This window comes from Neofelis nebulosa, chromosome 13 (genome assembly GCF_028018385.1).
Source record: "Neofelis nebulosa isolate mNeoNeb1 chromosome 13, mNeoNeb1.pri, whole genome shotgun sequence".
Classification (NCBI taxonomy): domain Eukaryota; kingdom Metazoa; phylum Chordata; class Mammalia; order Carnivora; family Felidae; genus Neofelis; species Neofelis nebulosa.
Window position 1 is genome coordinate 72845565 of NC_080794.1, and position 18627 is coordinate 72864191.

Consider the following 18627-nt stretch of genomic DNA (forward strand, 5'->3'; position numbering starts at 1 on the left):
AGCACCAGACAGCAAACGTTTTAGGCTATGTGGGCCAAGAGGCCAACGTGAAGATATTATGTAGGCACTTATGTAATCATTTAAAATGCAACTATTTAAAAATGTGAAAAGCCTTGTTAATTCACAGATTGTATAAAAGGAGCTCAGATTTGACCTGAGGATGAGTGTTCGCTGACCCTGTTTTCAAGGCTGCTCAGAGACTAATTCTCCAACCGAACACCTGCTTCTACTTGTTCGCTTTCTCAGACAGGAGCACTGTCTATCATGAGGGACTGAATTTGAGGCAAGGAATAGAAGGAAGGAAGAAGGGAGGGGATTGCTAGTTTGGACTGTAGCTCTAGGAAAGAGAGAGGACAAACGAGGGGTGGAGAGGACACTGGTCGGCTGACTGCCCCCTTCCTACTCATAAGTGCCCTGGATGGGACTTCTATGGCCGCAACAGATCTTTGGGGGAGATGTCACCATGATGGTTGTTAACCCCAGGGCCAGTTCACCCTTGGTCCCTTTACTTCTCCTGTCTGTAGGTTTCATAACAGCGAAAAGCACCCAGTTTGCCAGGGATTTCTGCCCCGCTAAAGACATCAGTCCAGCCATTAAGACATTTCTGTGCCTCCTTTGTCTGTGTGACTTTGAGCAAGTTACTTAACCTCTCTGAGCCTTAATTTCCTGATCTGTAAAATGAAGACCATAGCACCTGCCTCCGAGGGGTTTTTGTGAGGATAAAGGAAATGGTGTCTGTGAAAACACACTTGGGGACTGTTAGCTGTGCTCAGCATCATTTTCTCTTGGCACTCCCTCTTTTCTCTGCCACTGCTCACTGTTGATTTGGTTTGTTCTGTTCTTCCTTTGGTAAGGCTGGAAAAGAGGAGCAGGAGGGCATGGAAGAAAGCACCGCATCAGTGGGCAGGCAGGAGAAAGAAACAGAATCCTCTGATGCTGAGGACACAAGGACAAAGGTAAAGTTTGCGTAGAGCCGCATGTGCATGATGGCAATTGGGCACCACGTCTCTGGAGTCCCCATCCTGCCCTGTGATGCCCCGCTCGCTGCACGGATGTGTCCAACACCCCACCTGTGATTCCACGAATGAAGCCAGAACGGTTTTGGGAGAATGGTTTTCCCTGGGATCTTTGCACAGTTTTTACTAAGGAGCTCTTTACCATATGCCTGGGCTCTGCCTCAGTCTCCAACGACTTGGCTGTGCTCGTAAGAGAAAACATGTGCCCAAAAAAGACTCAGGCTTCAGAGCCAGGCTCCCAAAATAGGTCCCTTGGGAGGGGCTGGGGGAAGAGGGGAGCTTTGGATGCACAGGCTGGGGCCCTGACTTCAGCATGCCCAGACCCTGGGACTAACAAAACATCTACTGTGCTCGCAAAGATTATTTGACTTAATTAAAGTAAAACATCCACTTACAGTGTTGGGGCTGCCTCAGCAAAAAGAAATGTGTTTGGAACGTGGCCAGCTTTGTGTCTTTCTGGTCAGGAGAGGTAGAGAGATGGGTATCACTGGCAAGGAAGTTGATCTCTGAAATCTGGCTGCTGGGGACGTGAAGAGAAGTTTCAGGAGGGGCTGAGTATGAGCCATGGCTGTGTAGGTTGCACCCTTGCTGGGAAAGGGACCTTGGGGGAATTTAGTGTGGGGGTGGGCTGGGGGGACTTTGCTACTGTTACCTTCAGTGATGGCCTACATGCAAGAAAATAGCTCCAGCAAATTGATTTATTTAGAGTTTGTAAGTTTGTCATTCACTCATTTAAAAACTGTTTATTGAGCACCTATTACGTACCAGGGCTTGAAATTCTTTGTGCCGTTTTAAACATGGTAGATGAAGCATTAAGGGCTTATTCCAAATGCTGTTTTGAGCCCCAACCTAGAGATGAACCAGTGATGTGGGACTTGAGTGGGTTACAGCTCCTCATTACCCAGCAAATGTTCCCAGGCAGGAGTAAGAGTGCTCAGGATCTTTCTGGTTTTTAGGGGTCCTGTGGTCAAGGTTTGTGCCCTCTGGTTGAATACTATGACCTGCTTCTCAGTCACTCTCTGACCCTTATTCTGCATTTTTGTTCAGGAGCAAGACTGGGAGAGTGGAAGTGAGGCAGAAGGGGAGAGCTGGTATCCCACTAACATGGAGGAGCTGGTTACAGTGGACGAGGTTGGGGAGGAGGAAGATTTTATTATGGAACCAGACATCCCAGAACTGGAAGAAATTGTGCCCATTGACCAGAAGGACAAAATCTGCCCAGAAATATGTCCCTGTGTGACGTCCACCTTAGACCTGGACGTAACCAAGGATTTCACCAACGAGCGTGTGAAGCCCGTAGGTAACGGGGCTACGGAACTCAGCCTCAAGTCACCCAAAGATCTGCCTTCTGCTTCCACGAGCTGTCCCAGTGACATGGACGTGGAAATGCCTGGCCTAAATCTGGACGCTGAGCGGAAGCCAGCTGAACGTAAGACAGACCTCTCACTGGAGGGTTCAGATTGCTACGAGAAGCAGGCAAAGGGAGGGGAGAGCTCCGATGTTCATCCGGCCCCTCCACTCCAGCAAATGTCTTCCCCCAAGCCAGCAGAGGAGGGGGCCCGGCAGCCTAGCCCACCTCTCGATGACTGCAAGGCCGGGGGGCCCCCCGAAGATGGGGCATGTGAAGGCGGTCCCCTGGAGGGGAAAGCCAGCCCCCGCACCGAAACTGACCTCCAAAGCCAGGCTCGCCAAGGAGTGTCCACCCAGGGTAACTACCTCCCTTTTCTCCTGTGCGCTTGGGTTGATGGGACCACTGCTCACCTAGGGAGGTGTGTGGGCATGTGCAGGCTGGAATGAACATGACTAAGGTTTCAGCCAGCATTAAAGTCGGTGCAGAAAGCCAGCTTCTAAAGGCCTGGTTAAATCCTTAGCGCTTTTAGGCAAATGGTGTAAAGGAAATCAGATAGGAGGCCACATGTTTTCTGAGAAGCAAACTCAGATAGGGCAGACTTCTCTGAATTTACGGGAGCCCAGGTGGACTCTGACAACTAAAACGTAGCAAAAGCTTTGAGTTATCAGGCCAAGGGGCTTCGGGTCCTCCGGTCAGCAAGCAGCCTGTCATGGCTGCACAGTGGTGGACCACCCAGGCTGTTATTTCTGTGAGGCCCGAGTGAGGGGGCGGGAAAAGCAGCCAGGGAGGCAAGAAAACAGCCAGGAGCGGGCGGAGGTTAGGATCAAGGTGCTGCCGAGGGGTATGGCCGCTTCCCCCTGCTACCACCGCAGACCCCCTTTTTTCCACGGCCTGGTGGCGAAACAAGGCTTGTCCCAGACTGTCCTCCGCCTCCATTGCAGGTGATGTTGTATCTGTGCCCGGCGCTATGACATCATGAGAGACGGAGTTTAAAATAGGCTAAGCCCTGTCTTCTCTGCCAAGTGGAAACAAAGATCCATCAAGGGCCACGGCGGGAGGGAGGGGGGGCAGAGGAGGAGGAGGAGCCCTCAGTGTTCTCCACATGGAAATAACTAGAGCTCCATTTCGCAGAAAGCCTGTGGCACTTGGAAGGTTGAAGTAGGGGGGCCGAGAGTCGGGGACAGAAGCCGTTGAGTAAAGGCTTGAAAAGAGTCATTTCCATCCAGCGCCCTGCGGCCGGCATGAGCCTGTCAGGGAGCTGGAGGCTCCGGCTTTCCTCCCTGTCTAGCTGACCTGAGCTGTTTTCCACCTGCGAGTCTCCATGGAAACTGCCACGCGCTGCCTTCTTGTTGCCAGAGAAACCCTGAGGCCCGGGCTGTGTCTACAGAAGGCAGGAGCAAAGAAAGAGCAAAATGTGCACCTTGCCCTGATTGAACCCCTTTAGTTTGCTGGATAGGCCTCGACATGCACTGGTGTTAATGGCTTATTAGCTTACCCAGTGTTTGGAGTTCATATTTAATAACACTGCTGTACCAGCTTGGGGTGGAAACGGCACACAGCCTCTTCTGTCAGCCCCTGCCCCTACAGACGTCAGCACAATTTTTGCCCTTCTGCCTGCAGGGATGGAGTGATTTGTGAGTTGGGGGGCAAGGTAGGGATCCTCCCAGCCCAAAGGGGCAACAGCCCATCCCCCACAGACCCAATGCAAAGGTTTGCCAAGGGTTCGTGGGTGTGGCATTCTTTTTGGCAGTGGAGCAAACTCTTAATTACAGCATTTTGGACCTAATTAGCAGTCCTTGCCCTAGCTTCGTGTTATTAAGCCGTGCAAGGGACCATTCCTGATCACACAGTGCAAGAATAGAATTGCAGGGAATCTTTGAGGTCTGTTGTGCTTCATTAGTTCTCTGCCTTGGCTCATGTTTTGCAGAAAACTCCAGGTACATGGAAGTAAAATCTTTGGATGTGAGGTCACCGGAATACACGGAAGTGGAGCTGAAACAGCCCCTCTCTTTGCCTTCCTGGGAGCCCGAGGATGTGTTCAGTGAACTTAGCATTCCCCTAGGTAGGTGAAATACACAGTCCTTCCTGAGAATTCAGCTCCAGGAAATGATCGCTCCGTGGGCACACCTAGGAGCTCCAGAGGGTTTTTTGTCATTTTGTTGTTGGATTTAATGTCTGACGTAATGACCGAGACGCGCAAGGTGCGTATCTTTAAAGTTTCTTGCAGTTTCGTTCTCCCATGATAGACCAGATACCTCACGGTATCAGGCCTTGAGCAGCATTGCCCCGGGAGCCAGAGCAAAGACTTGATTTCCCTATTTGGGAATGCTTTGTTTCTGACCATACGGCTTTATTCAGGCAGGGATCAGAGGCCCCAGTGGCTGCCCAAAGTCAGCAGAAATGAACTTCTTCAGCTACTGGCTTCCCTATCCCAACCCTTCCCAAAACATTTGTTTGTTCTTTGAAGGACGAGCTTCTGTGAGGCAATGATGCTGGAGAGACTGCATTTGGGGCAGATACAATATAGTTGACGGAAGGAGCATTGAACAGAGAGAGACGTGGTCCCCTTTCCTTCCTATTCTACTTATTGGATGACTGCGTAATCTCAGACAACCCATCCCCAGGATGTATTTTGATTTTTTTTCCCCCAGTCACTACAAGTCCTTCATTAACAAGTCAATAAAAGAAAGAGAGAAAGATTGGGAGGTAAAACTACTTTTCTTGGAGGCCCTTGGAGTGGAAGGTACTGTCAGAACCCACCTGGCAGTCAACCCAGCCACAGGCAGAATGGAGATTGGGGATCCAGGGGACCAGATGGTAGGGGGCAATGAGAAGGGGGTGGCTCGGGCCTCGGGCAGGGAATGTGCAAATGCAGAGGCCTGACAGGGAATGATAGGTTGGGGTTCCTGAGCCTTAGTGTTTTCACCTATAATATGGGATTGACTTGGATCACTGGTGTTTTAATGGTGGAAGTGTTGGAGGGGGATGGGAAGGGAGGTTAATAATAAATCAGGGGCACCTGGGTGGCCCAGTCGGGTAAGCGTCCGACTTCAGCTCAGGTCATGATCTCACGGACCATGAATTCGAGCCCCGCGTCGGGCTCTGTGCTGACAGCTCAGAGCCTGGAGCCTGCTTCGGATTCTGTGTCTCCCTGTCTCTCTGTCCCTCCCCTGCTCATGCTCTGTCTCTCTCTGTCTCAAAATAAAAAAATAAAAAAATAAAAAAAATAATAAATCAACTAGGACACATTTTCAAAGGGGAGAGTTAACTAAAGTCTCAGGGCAGAGTGAGGGCACCTGGGAGCTTCTGACACTATCACTAACCCAGTGACTCCCACTCCACATCATCTTTGAGTCTTTGCTTTGACTTTGAGAGGTTGGAAAGCAACGAGACAAAGGAGAAGTAGCAGCTGCTTGAGAGAGCGCTTAGGTGTGTCATTTGGGAAAGCGTCACAAGGAAGCACGAGAAGAATGGGTTATGTGATGACCAATGACCACATGTCTGCTTATTCAGGGAGAGGCTGGTCAGTACAGATGCTCACCCTTTCCATCAGGTTTCTCTTTTTGTTTTCATCTCCTTTTAAACATTTCTTACTGTTTTTGTCCTCCAAATGCTCCGTTTTCATAGAGTACTCCTTGATACTGAGCAGCGCTTACTAGATAACATGGCACCATGCAGAGCACTCTGGGGCAGTTGAGAAATGTAACACAAGTCTCCAAGAACTTGGAATCTGTATGACCCACACAAGCAAAAATTAAGAATAAGTTCTGCTACCTTGTAATTCATGTCTCTTTTATTATTTTTCATTCCCAAAAGTGTGAAAGATTATTATGACAAATTTAAAAAATAAGAGCCATATAGGGGCACGTGGGTGGCTCAGTCGGTTAAGCGTCCGACTTCAGCTCAGGTCATGATCTCACAGTCCGTGAGCTCGAGCCCCGTGTCAGGCTCTGTGCTGTCAGCTCAGAGCCTGGAGCCTGCTTTGGATTCTGTGTCTCCTTCTCTCTCTGCCCTTCCCCCACTCGTGCTCTCTCTATCAAAAAATGAATAAATGTTAAAAAAATTTTTTTTAAATAAGGGCCATATAAAGTATATGTTAAATGTTGTGTCTCTTCCCTCCAGTTTTCTCCCCAGCTCCAGAGGTAGCCATGATCATACCCACGGGCTAGATCACACTATACACAGAATGTTCTACAGTTTGCTTTTTTTTTTTTAATTGTTAATGTTTATTTATTTTTGAGAGACGGAGTGTGAGCAGGGAAGGGGCAGAGAGGGAGACACAGAATCTGAAGCAGGCTCCAGGCTCCGAGCTGTCAGCACAGAGCCTGACATGGGGCTTGAACTCAAGAACTGGGAGATCATGACCTGAGCCAAAGTCAGACGTTTAACCAACTGAGCCATCCAGGCACCCCCACCCCCTTTAGTTTAATTTAAAAAAAATTTTTTTTTGTGAGAGAGAGTGAGAGAGTGCAAGCAGGGGAAAGGGGCAAAGGGAGAAAGAATCTTATTAAGCAGGGCTCCACATTCAACACAGAGCCTAACACGGGGCTCGATCCCACGACCCCCGGGCCATGACCTGAGCAGAAATCAAGAGTCGGACACTCAACCGACTGAGCCACCCAAGTGCCCTTCCAATTTGCTTTTTTAACTTAACAGTGGGTCTTAGAGATCTCTTCACATCAGTACACAGAGAATGCATTCTTCTGAACCAGCACACATATTCCATCCTACAAGATGTACACCATAAATTACTTATCCATTTCTCTCCTGGTGAACACTTAGGATATTGTCAGTTTCTTTTCCCATTATTAAAGTGCTATAATAGTTAAGCTTTTATTTTTATGATTTACCATGCAGGCACCATTGCTAGTGCTTACCTCATGTAACTCTCTCAAAACACCCATGAGGTACGTAATATTTTCATCCTTATTTTATAGGCTAGGAATCTCAGATGCGGAATTACAAAGGTGATGATTAGCAAAGATTGGAGCCAGGATTCAAATCCCAGTAGTTTGACTCATGGGGCCCTGCCGCCTCTATGCTCTGCTGCCTTCCAGACATGCTGTTACATTTGTGTGCATGCCTGGGTTTCTGTAGGACAGCGTCCTAGACCATGGGATTGCGGGGCGGGGGGGTGGCATCAGATATATTTGCATTTCACATTTTCATAATTGCTGCTAAATTGCACTCCATAAAGATTATACCAGTTTTCACTGCCGGAGTGAGGATTCTCATTCTCCGCTTCCTTACCAACATTGGATGTCATCAGTTTTTAATCTTTACCAACCTGTTAGGAAAATGGGATCTCATTCTGTTTTTAAAAACAGCTCTAGGGGCGCCTGGGTGGCGCAGTCGGTTAAGCGTCCGACTTCAGACAGGTCACGATCTCGTGGTCCGTGAGTTCGAGCCCCGCGTCAGGCTCTGGGCCGATGGCTCGGAGCCTGGAGCCTGTTTCCGATTCTGTGTCTCCCTCTCTCTCTGACCCTCCCCCGTTCATGCTCTGTCTCTCTCTGTCCCAAAAATAAATAAAAAAAAAAAAACGTTGAAAAAAAAAAATTAAAAAAAAAAAAAAAAAAAACAGCTCTAGGGGCGCCTGGGTGGCGCAGTCGGTTAAGCGTCCGACTTCAGCCAGGTCACGATCTCACGGCCTGTGAGTTCGAGCCCCGCGTCAGGCCCTGGGCTGATGGCTCGGAGCCTGGAGCCTGTTTCCGATTCTGTGTCTCCCTCTCTCTCTGCCCCTCCCCCGTTCATGCTCTGTCTCTCTCTGTCCCAAAAAATAAATAAAAAGCGTTGAAAAAAAAAAAAAATTTAAAAAAACAGCTCTAATGAAATATAATTGACGTTAATGAAGTGCACATACGTAAGGTGTACAGTGGATCAGTTTTGACATATACGTACATCTGTGAGACCCTTACCACAATTAGAGAGCGAACGTATTCATCACTTCTTAAATTTGCTGGTGCTCCTTTGTAATTCCTCCCTCCCCACACCTCAGTCCCCCGGTAACTACTGATCTGCTTTCTGTCACTAAATATTAGTTTGCATTTTAGAATTTCATAGAAAGGGAATCATATGGGATACATTGTTTTTGCCTGACTTCTTTCACCCAGCATAATTATTTTGATTCATTGATAATTGTGGGGTGGATCAATGGTTGGCTTCTTTGTATTGTTGAGGAGTATTGCATTGTGGATACAGGTAAACCACATTTGTTGATTCATTCGTCTCTTGATGGGCATTTGGGTTGCTTCCAGTTTGGGCCTTTTACAGATTGTACTTTTGTCTTGAATGTAGTCTTCGGTTAGCTTTGAGACCCATTATCTTATCTCAGGGGGTCGGGGTATGGTACTATTTTCCGCATTTGACAGGAGAGGAAATGGAAGCCCAGATGCTTACCCAAGAACACACATCAGGTTCAGGTCAGAACTCGGGGCTTCTAATCTGAGACCACTCTGCCATTCTGGTTCCTCTGGCACAGGAAGCACAATGTAGGAAAGGCAATTTTTGTGCAGTGGTTAAGAGCACAAACTGTGGAAAATGACTCCCCAGGTTCAAATCCCAGCTGGCTAGGAGACAATGAGCAACCTCTTTGACTCTTTTCATTGATTTATTGACTTTCTTCATCAATAAATAAGGGTAGTAACATAGAAGCCTACTGTGTTCAGTTACTTTGAGTATGAAACGCATGAGTACTTGTAAGGTCTTAGTATCTTCCAGTAGGAGGTACTGAAGGGTTGTCTGTTGTTATTACTCGTTCATGAGGTAGTAATGGAGACCTACTGTTTCCTCTCACTCAGGCTGCATAACCCTCACCCTCCAGAATCGGTCACTACTGCAGAGACTTCTAGGGAGGCAGGGAACGACTTTCAGGCTTTGTCCCTACGGAGAGCAGGGAGGCGAAGGGGAAATGCCAGGATCCAGAGTAAAAGGGAGGTGAAGTGCCATTGCTCAGGGACTGGGGTGGGCATGGCTGGCGGGGAGAGGGCACTGCCCATGTGTTTCAGGCCAGCTTTGGGTGACCCTAGCCAGCCTGCGCCTGCCAGGGCCTGTGCTTACCAGTACCAAAGGGCATTGTCTGCAAAAATGCAAGGTCCCCCTGCACCCATCGCAGGCTTAGCTAGGATGACCGAGTTAGAATTGCCCGGGCCAGGAGCTATTATTAGAAAGCAAATGCAGCTTTAATCGTCGTTCCCTTAGTAGAGACTGAAAAATGGGAGGACCACATGGCTCCAGACTGGGTGGGGAGCTCACAGTTTTCTCGACGCGGTAGCGTCACTTGTGGCCCTCACATTCCAGAGGCATCCAAGACGGTGTTGGCATGTAGTGCCTGGGGCAACTCCCAGTTACTCAGGGGGGAGTCGCCAGGCATTCGGGGATCCTCCTCAGGCTTCTCCTCCCTCAGCGCGGTCTTCTCACCACCTGGTACCGCCTGCCCAGCCGCTGGGCACCAGGCAGGGGCAGGGAAGTGTTGCTGCCAACCTTTGGAGTCTGGGTTCTCCAGGCGGCCCTGGTGGGCAAGAAGGCCTCTGTGGAGAAATGTGTCTGGAAACTCTCCGTTTTTGAGCACCAGGCAAAATGAGAGGTGCTACCCATAACACCCTTCGTGGGGGTATCATTTCTGTTTTACTGAGGAGGAAGCTAATCTCAGAGAGTTTAAATAATGTACCTGAGGTTACACAGTGTAAGTCAAGGAGCTAGATCTGTCTGACTCTAAATTCTATTTTCCCTCCATTATTCCGTGGCTTCCAAGCTTATTTTTGGTTTTTGGTTTTGCGTTTTGTGTTTCTGTGTTTTTTTGGCAGTGGGAGCCTTTGTTCAAATGCAGTCTCACCCAGAACCAGCCCCCCACACGGTAGCTGTGCTTCTTGTGTTGAAAGGGGCCACAGCTGCCAGCTTGGGCCCAGCTTTACACTCTGGTGGCTTCTGAGGCAGCGAAGCTCCTTCTGGGGGACCCAGAGCAGCGGTTAGAAGGTCTCTGGGGAAACTTGAAGGATGCTGGAGGCCTTACTCCCGGGGCCTGCAGTGAGACCCCAGGTTTCTGTGCTGGGACCACCCAGCTGGCCCAGCCAGCGTCTGGGGCAGGACAGAGGAAGGAGCGGCTCTGATCCCAGGCCTGTGCCTGCTCCGCATGGTCTCCGGGTAGTGCTTCTTCCTTCCCAATTGCCTGTATCTCCCTGTTCTGCAGCAGCAAGGGGGGAGCCGTTCTGTGGGAACAGGGGATGAAGGCGGGCCTTGCTTCATTTATGCTCCTTCGCCACCAGCCTGTTTGTGGGGTGGAGGGGGGAGCTGGCCACCCACAGGCAGGGCAGGGGCCACTTTTCTGTCCCTTGCAGTGAGGGCGGGAGGAAGGTGAGGAAGGGAAGGACACAGCCTCCCTCTGGGCAGAGGGCCGAGGGAGGCCCCCTCCCTGCTGGCGACTGCTGGAGGCAGGGCAGCGCTCTGCGTGGCAGTTAGAGAAAACTGGCTGAGGAGGCTGCCAAAACCAGGCCCCAAACCACAGAGGAGCAATCAGTCAAGGCAGGCCTGGGGCAGGCCTCCCGGGCTCCCCACTCCCTCCAGGCCCCCTGCTGCACACTGATAAGTGGCTCTTTTGACACGGAAAAAAAAAAAATTGTAATTACAAGTCTAAGCTGCTGCTCTATGACAGGGTCTCCTGTGCGCGTAGGTCTGTCTCCGCTCTGGGAGGCCGAGGCAGGAAAGCGAAGGAAGCCCGGACTCGTGGTCACACGCAGCGCCTCAGTGGGGACCTGGCCTGTCTCCCTCTGTGCAAGAAGAAGCGGCCGTTCCCCTGGTGGGCTGCTCCCAGCCCCTCTCTCCCTTCCCCGCCCCCCCCCATCCTCCCATGCCGCCCCCCCCCCCCCACTCCCGTGCGGGCAGCTCTCCGACCACTGCCGCCCCCAGCAGGGCAGCGGGCGCTAACCAGATGGGCGGCAGCAAAGCCCAGCTGAGTGCCAGGCACACACACCAGCGGCCCCGGTCTGGAAGCAGGATCCAGGCATTCGGAGCCACCAGCCCCATTCCTTTAGTTCCATCACGGGTCCTGCTCTTTCACAGCCCTTATACCTGCTCTTCTGCTGGCATGTCACAATCAGGCACCTGAAGAAACTGAGGCCCCAGCCAACGGTGGCGTTCAGCTGACTCTCCCCGGGTTCCACAGGTTCTTGGAGTCTGGTCTGCGCCCTCTCAGACCTGGGCTCTTTCCACTCTGCTGACCGTGGCTTCAAGAGGAAAACCACGGGGTGCCTGGGCGGCTCAGTCAGTTGAGTGTCTGACTTCGGCTCAGGTCATGATCCCACGGTTCACAGGGTCCATCCCTCCATCAGGCTCTCTGCTGTCAGCCTAGAGCCTGCTTTGGATCCTCTGTCTCCCTCTCCCTCTGCCCTTCCCCTGCTCACGCTCTCTCTCTCCCTCCCTCAAAAATAAATAAACACTTTTTAAAAAGTAAAAAAATAAACTCAGCAATGGGGCTAGTAATTTAAAAAAAGAAAGAGAGAGAGAGAGGGAGGAGAACCGTGGCCCTCAGAACACCGTGGTGAAGGCTGGAGCTTCTGCCCTCTCTTTCAGGTGAATCCTCTGGGCTGGGACACTGCCACTTAACTTCCCTGGCTATTGGGCCACTCTTTTCTTTCCTTTAAATCAAAAGGCCTCCCAGAATCCTGTGACCTCTGTTTAGCAAATCCCAAATAAAATGCTGTTGGTTAATGGCTCAGATGTAAAGACTGGAGAAGGGTGGGAAAATGTTTATGATTTTACATAACTGTTACGTGGAAAAGGGAGGAGACAGAATTGCTTAGGGCATGGTCAAAACGGCCCCCCCGCCCCCCTCCCCCACCAAAAGATAGTATGCAAGAAAATATTTTGATTGAAGGACTGAGTGATTTTTCCTCACTTCTGTGTGTTTTTACAATTTTCTTTAATGAATATAATTCTAAAACAAACAAAAATGAGAGCATTCTTTCAGAGTCCTGGCCACAGCAGCTACAGAGAGAGGTACAGCATGGAGAAATGACAGCCAACCAGTGAAATGCGAGAAACCGCCTTCCTCCTCCTCTCCCTGCAAGCAGGCTGATGGTCGGAGGGCTTGGGTCTGCAGAGGCAGCCGCAGAGCGTAGAGTTGCTGAGCGTTCCAGCACGCTTGAGGGAGTTCATCCCTTCCTTCAACCACCTGTGAACGGAGTCGACACTGTTTTCCTCATGCCTGCTCTGCAGATGGGGAAACTGGGCTTGGAGAAGCTGGCCACCCAGCCAGAGTCCACGGCAAGCGAGGGACGGAGCTCACTGCTTCCGTTTCCACTGACGGCTGGCAAGGCCACAGGGGTCTCACGTCGCCTTCCTAACCCCTGCCTGTCCATCATCCCCTGTCCTTCTGCAGGGGTGGAGTTCGTGGTGCCCAGGACTGGGTTTTACTGCAAGCTGTGTGGGCTGTTCTACACCAGCGAGGAGATGGCGAAGATAAGCCACTGTCGCAGTGCTGTTCACTACAGGAACTTACAGGTAACCAGCGCCTTCCTTGCCGAGCAACCGGGGACTCCCTGGTCTCTGTGTCTGGGAGTTTCCATTTCCTTCCACCACATGGAGAACTGCTCTTTCCTCAGGCTTGACTCCGCCAGGCTGCTGCACATGGTGGCTGCCTCCCCTGAGCTCTCGGGGCATCTGTCTCTCCTGGAGTACTCACAAGACATTCTGTTCGGGCCTGGATTTGGGGGTATCTGCCTCTCTCTCTCTGGCCTGAGTAATTCAAGCTAGCCATCACCTGGCCCATGGGTGAGGCTGAGTCCTGTTCACAAGACTTGGATGTTCCAGAGGCAGAGATTTCTCTAGGTTTCTGTTCCCCCATGCAGTATCCCTGTTTGCTAGAATAAAAATCACTGTTTTGTCCTATTTAAATCTATCCTGCAGCTCTTAATTGCAGGCATACTAGGTACAGACGCTGCTCTAGGCACTGGAGATAAAACAGCGACGACGACAACAAATCAGACAAAAATCCCTGCCCTCCTGGAGCTTCCATTCTAGTGTAGGAGATAAGCGCTAACTAAAATAAGAGTTAAAGTATAGTAACAGGGGACATATTAAAAATACTCTACATACCAGATTTCATCCAATGTAAGGTGCTGTCGGTTGTAAGACACGCTCCCATTTCTCGGAGACCAACAAGAAAAAAAAAAAATGTTGCAATGGTGAGACTCCATCAATTGTAAAATACATCTCAATTTCAGAGATGTGAATGTGTGGGGAAAAAAACCCTCATCTTAAAATCAGAGAATTACAGGAATATGTTCTATAACTAATACCCCTAACATGTAGCGTGTTGGAACAGCTGGGGTTTAGTAACTTAATAGAAAGCATGGTATATCAGATGCCCGGGAGAAATAGTTCATGGCACCTCATGTTTTTACTACAAGGAGTCAGACTGGCGTTTTGACACGGGAGGCCTCAACTAGGACAGACCCTCATGGTGGCAGCATGCCCTAATTCCTGAGCAGGCATTACTGTCACAATTAAATTGTTGGAGGAGCTAATCTAGCATTTCTTAGCCAGAGATATGAAATAGAATCACCTGGACAGTGTTTTGAACGTATATATATACTAGGTTAGATACTTCGTAGAATTTGGGGGCAGGGGTCCGGGAATACATAATTTCAGAAAGTTCTCCGTATGAGTCTAATGTGCATTCCTAGTTAAGAAATGCAGATATGGGCCAACTCTTGTTTTATGGCTAAGGGAAACTGAGACCTGGAGAAGCTATGTGATTTATCCAAAGCCATGCAGATGGTGAGTTACTAGGCTTGGGAACAGATTGCCTGATTCTTTTTTTTTTTTTTTTTAATTTTTTTTTTATGTTTATTCATTTTTGGGAGACAGAGACAGAGCATGAGTGGGGAAGGAGCAGAGAGAGGGAGACACAGAATCTGAAGCAGGCTCCAGGCTCCGAGCTGTCAGCATAGAACCCGGTGCGGGGCTCAAACTCACGAACTGTGAGATCGTGACCTGAGCCAAAGTCAGACTCTCAACCGACTGAGCCACCCAGGCGCCCCCTTTTTTTTCTTTTTTAAGTTTATTTATTTATATTGAGAGAGAGCAGGTGAGAGGCAGAGAGAGAGGGAGGGAGAGAATCCCAAGCAGGCTCCATGTAATCAGCACAGGGCTCAATGTGGGGCTCGAACTCACAAACCTCAAGATCATGACCTGAACCCAAGTCAAACATTTAACCGGCTGAGCCACCGAGGTGCCCCCAGGTTGCCTGATTGTTAATCACTTTCCTTTTTTTTACTCTATTAAGCTGATCTTGCAAACCGAGGCCCATAATAGCATAGCCTGTGTCACCATCTGTCATTGGCCGTGCCCAAACTCATGTCATTTAAACCTCTTGATTTCCCTCTGGGGAGCAGCTGCTCTGTGGACAAGGAAGCTATGGACCTGGGCAGCCCAAATCCTGCCCTCTCCTGGGGGAGCTCGGTGAAGGCCTGACCTGGCCAGACCAAGGATTCAGACTGGGCTCCACAGGGCCAGTTGAGGGCAGCCATCTACTCTGAAGACATCCTCCTCTTCCACTCCAACAAGATAAAATCTATAGAATGGCAGGGCTGATTGGGGTCTTGGAAATCATCTGGTCCTGATTTTCCCAAACTATGGTCCCCATACCAGCTAGCATCTTTTAAAAATGCAGCTTCCTGGACCCACCTTACTCCTGCTTATTCATTCTTTCCAGGGCTGGCCCTGAGAATACTCATTTAAAAAATCTTTCCAGCAAGTTCTGATACCTCGACTTGAGAACTTTTGATCTCATGTGACATTCTCAGCTGGATTATGTAGCTCTCAAGGAGGCCACACAGCTCAAGGTCATTCAGGAAATTAGGATAAGTATAGGCTTGCCAGGGCCTCTGATTCTAAATCCTGTATTCTTTTCCAGGGCAGTGGACTATACTATGTTCCAACCCCCCAGGCCACCTCACCTCCCCATAGCAGGCCAGAGCCATTCCTGCGGTCCCCAGGCACGTCAGGACCAGACATGGGCTAAGAAGCCTTTTAGGCCTGCCAACTGCAGATCAGGTTTCCCTGGTACACCTGTTGGGGAGCTGGGAGCCTCCACCGCGGGCTTCCCAGATAAAGTTTCTGTCAATGGCCTTGACAGAATGTCTCTTGTCCACACAGCCTCGCCCACCCCACACTACCCCGAGTTACACGTGGGAAAAGTGAAGAATTGAGACCCGAGCAGCAGGTGCTGCTCACACCTGAGTCAGGCAACTTGTAAACTTAGCAGCACCAGGAGGCCTTGAGGTGGGGGTGAAGGATTACTCTTTGAGGTAGGAGGCAGCCTCCATTCTCTCTGTGCATTCTCTCACAGCTACTGCTGTGCCCCCACTGCTGGTCACAGCCCTGAGATAACCCACCCCGAGTGGCCTGGAACAACAGGTGGGGTCAAGTGCTTGAGAGGAAAACTAGGGGTGCCTAGGTGGCTCAGTCGGTTGAGCGTCCAAGTCTTGATTTTGGCTTGGGTCATGATCCCAGGGTCATGGGATTGAGCCCCAAGTAGGACTCCGTGCCGAATGTGGAGCCTACTTGGGATTCTCAATCTCTCTCCCCCCCCAAAAAAAAAAAGAGAGAGAGAGAGAGATAAGCTAGGTGCCTGCCTGGTTGCAGGTCTAGAGCTCACAAACAGTGCATCACCCACTTGCCTTCCTGAGATGAGGTGGAGGGCAAACCAGGCCTCCATCAGCAGCCTGGCCCACAGGGACCCTTGGTCTGTCTGCCGCCCTCGCCATCGGGCTCACCCACCTCTCAGAGCCAACCAGTCTGTTCTAGAGAGAGCAGGTGGTCTTACGCACATCCCCTCATCTGACCCTCAGAATCACCCTGAGAGGAGGGAAGGCACTGTTTCTCCCACTGACCAGGTTAGCAGAGCCGAGAGCAGATGAGGGACTTACCCGGAATCAGATGCCTGATGCAACTCATGATAAAGGGCAACATTACAGAGCGTTTATTCTGTGCCAGGCACTATGCTAAGTGCTTTACGGTACTTTCCCTGGACCTCGTAGCAACCTTACGTGGTAGATACTGTTACTACCCACACTTTACAGATGTCAGAGACCTTGGGTCACTTGTCTGCTGAGAGCTAGGATTTGAACCCAGGTCATCTGATGGCAGAGCCCACACACTTGACCACTGCGCTGGACCAAACCCTGCTGACTCCTCACCCAGTGCTCTTTGCACTGCCCCCTGCTGCCCTGGCAGTCAGAGGACCCAGCTGGGGCCCTAGGCCTTTCTACTTGTGTCTCACTGCATGGAATCTAGAATCCCAAGCGTGGCCTGACGTTTGGCTGGGGGCCAGTGATAATGGCGAGTGTTTGGGGGGCCGTGTGTTTGGGGGGCCGTGTGAGCAGCAGAACAGGAATCCAGCAAAGGACCTCCAGGGCACTCAGCCTGCCCACCCACCCACCAGGAGACAGGTTGTTAGGAGAGGCTGCAGTGTGTCCTTCACAATCCTTGGACAATCCAAGGACATTGCTTCTCTCCTCCCGGAGGCCCATTGGTCTAGCGGGCTTCTTCTCCCTCCACCTGTCATACACACAGCCCCTGGGTGCTGAAGCTCTCCTGGAAAACAAGTAGTCTTTGTAATTCAATGAGGTGTGGGTTCTTTTATGTTTATTTATTTATTTTGAGAGAGAGAGAGAGCAAGTGAGTGTGAGCAGGGGTGACACAGAGAGCAAGAGAGAGAAAGAAAAAAATCTCAAGCAGGCCCCATGCTGTCAGTGCAGAGCCTGACATGGAGCTCAATCTCACGAACCGTGAGATCATGACCTGAGCTGAAATCAAGAGTCGGACGCTTAACCGACGGAGAGACCCAGGTGCCCCTAAATGAGTTTCTATAAGAAAAACAGAGCAGTGCTTGCACTGGATAAGGGCTTTGGAATTGTTTGTTGTTGTTAGGATCTGTGTTTTAGATGTCTTCTGCAAGAATCATGCATTACTTGTAAACTAACGCAAAGAGTTGGGGTGGGGGAGCTTAGCATGGGTCCGGTAGCCTCAGAAGGATCTGGGGAGGGTAGGGAGGGGGGTCCCACCCACTGGGAGACAAGACAGGAGAAGAGGCTAAGATACCTCCCTTTTCTCTCATTTCCTTTCTGGCCAGGTCACCGCTAACCCTCTCCCTTCCCTTCCCTGTCTTCCCGCTGCAGAAGTACTTGTCCCAGCTGGCCGAGGAGGGCCTCAAGGAGACCGAGGGGGCAGGCAGCCCAAGGCCCGAGGACAGCGGAATCGTGCCACACTTTGAGAGGAAGAAGCTCTAGGCCCCTGCAGCGACTTCAGTCGGGAGAGGACGGCCTTCTGAGACGGGGTCTTCCTGACATCCTGGACAGGAGCTAAAGCCTGGGAGGAAGGCAAACCAGGCCGCCTGAGCTTTTTCTTGGAGACTCATGAAATCGCCCCTCAAGTGTCTCCCTGGTGAGAGCTGTCACCTCATGTGTCCAGTGGTCGAGCGCTACCCTCTCTCTCCCCGTTGATTCTTGTTTCCTTCAATGTGATTCTCTTCTTTCCCCTCCTCCTCTCACCTTCTGTGCCAAGGGTCATTTATTTTTCATGAAACCCAACTTCTCAGGGATTTTCACAGTGTCCAAATTCTTGGTGGCCAGCCGGATCAACCAAGGAAGAGATCTCACAGAAACCCCTGGGTCAAGAACCACTTCAGGGAGCCTGGAGCATTTTCCCTGCCTGGCGTTCTGAGCAGGGGAGCCGAGTCGGGCCCTGCAGTCCCGGAGAGGGGGGCACCCTAGACCATCCGTTGGCAGAAGCTGGGAGTTTCTCCAGCGGGACCACTTTTGCGAAAAGCCCCCATTTTTAATAACTCTTTCATCCTCTCAACTATTCTAGAAGCCCATCAGATTCATGCCTTAAAATAAAGTTAATGAATTCCACAGAGGAGGAAAACCACTCTTCATTTTGGAACCTGTTAAGTTCCCCCCCCCCCCGCCCCCCGCCCACCGCCCCACAAAGTTAGTTCCATCCTCAGATTTCAGGAGGTACCAGGGTTGGTTCTGTTCCAGACAATGAATTTGGTGTAGATTCACTTCAATAAAAAATTAAAACAGTAGTGTCTTTTCCCTTCAGCTGAGACCGTAGTTGGTGTGGGCTTGGGTCAGATGCTGGCCTCCCAGCCATGGGTCACATTGCTTGAGAGACACGTAATAAGGAAATGGTATCTGTCTTTGACTCGCTCTTGGTGCCTGCACTCTGGGCCCCAGCAGCCTCTCAGTGGGATGGTTT

General features: G+C 50.5%; 1 protein-coding gene across 7 annotated transcripts in view; it reads left to right on the forward strand.

Annotated features, from left to right (window-relative positions):
• Positions 1–18278, forward strand: part of RBM20 (RNA binding motif protein 20) — a 190487-nt gene extending 172209 nt beyond the window's left edge. For all 7 annotated transcript variants that reach the window (XM_058697745.1, XM_058697746.1, XM_058697749.1 and 4 more), the window contains exons 10-14: positions 855–956; positions 2064–2724; positions 4295–4429; positions 12740–12861; positions 17544–18278. In XM_058697745.1, coding sequence (XP_058553728.1) covers positions 855–956; positions 2064–2724; positions 4295–4429; positions 12740–12861; positions 17544–17654 — 1131 coding nt within the window. In that variant the 3' untranslated portion in view covers positions 17655–18278. The remainder of the gene's footprint in view (positions 1–854; positions 957–2063; positions 2725–4294; positions 4430–12739; positions 12862–17543) is intronic.
• The last annotated feature ends 349 nt before the right edge of the window (positions 18279–18627 follow it).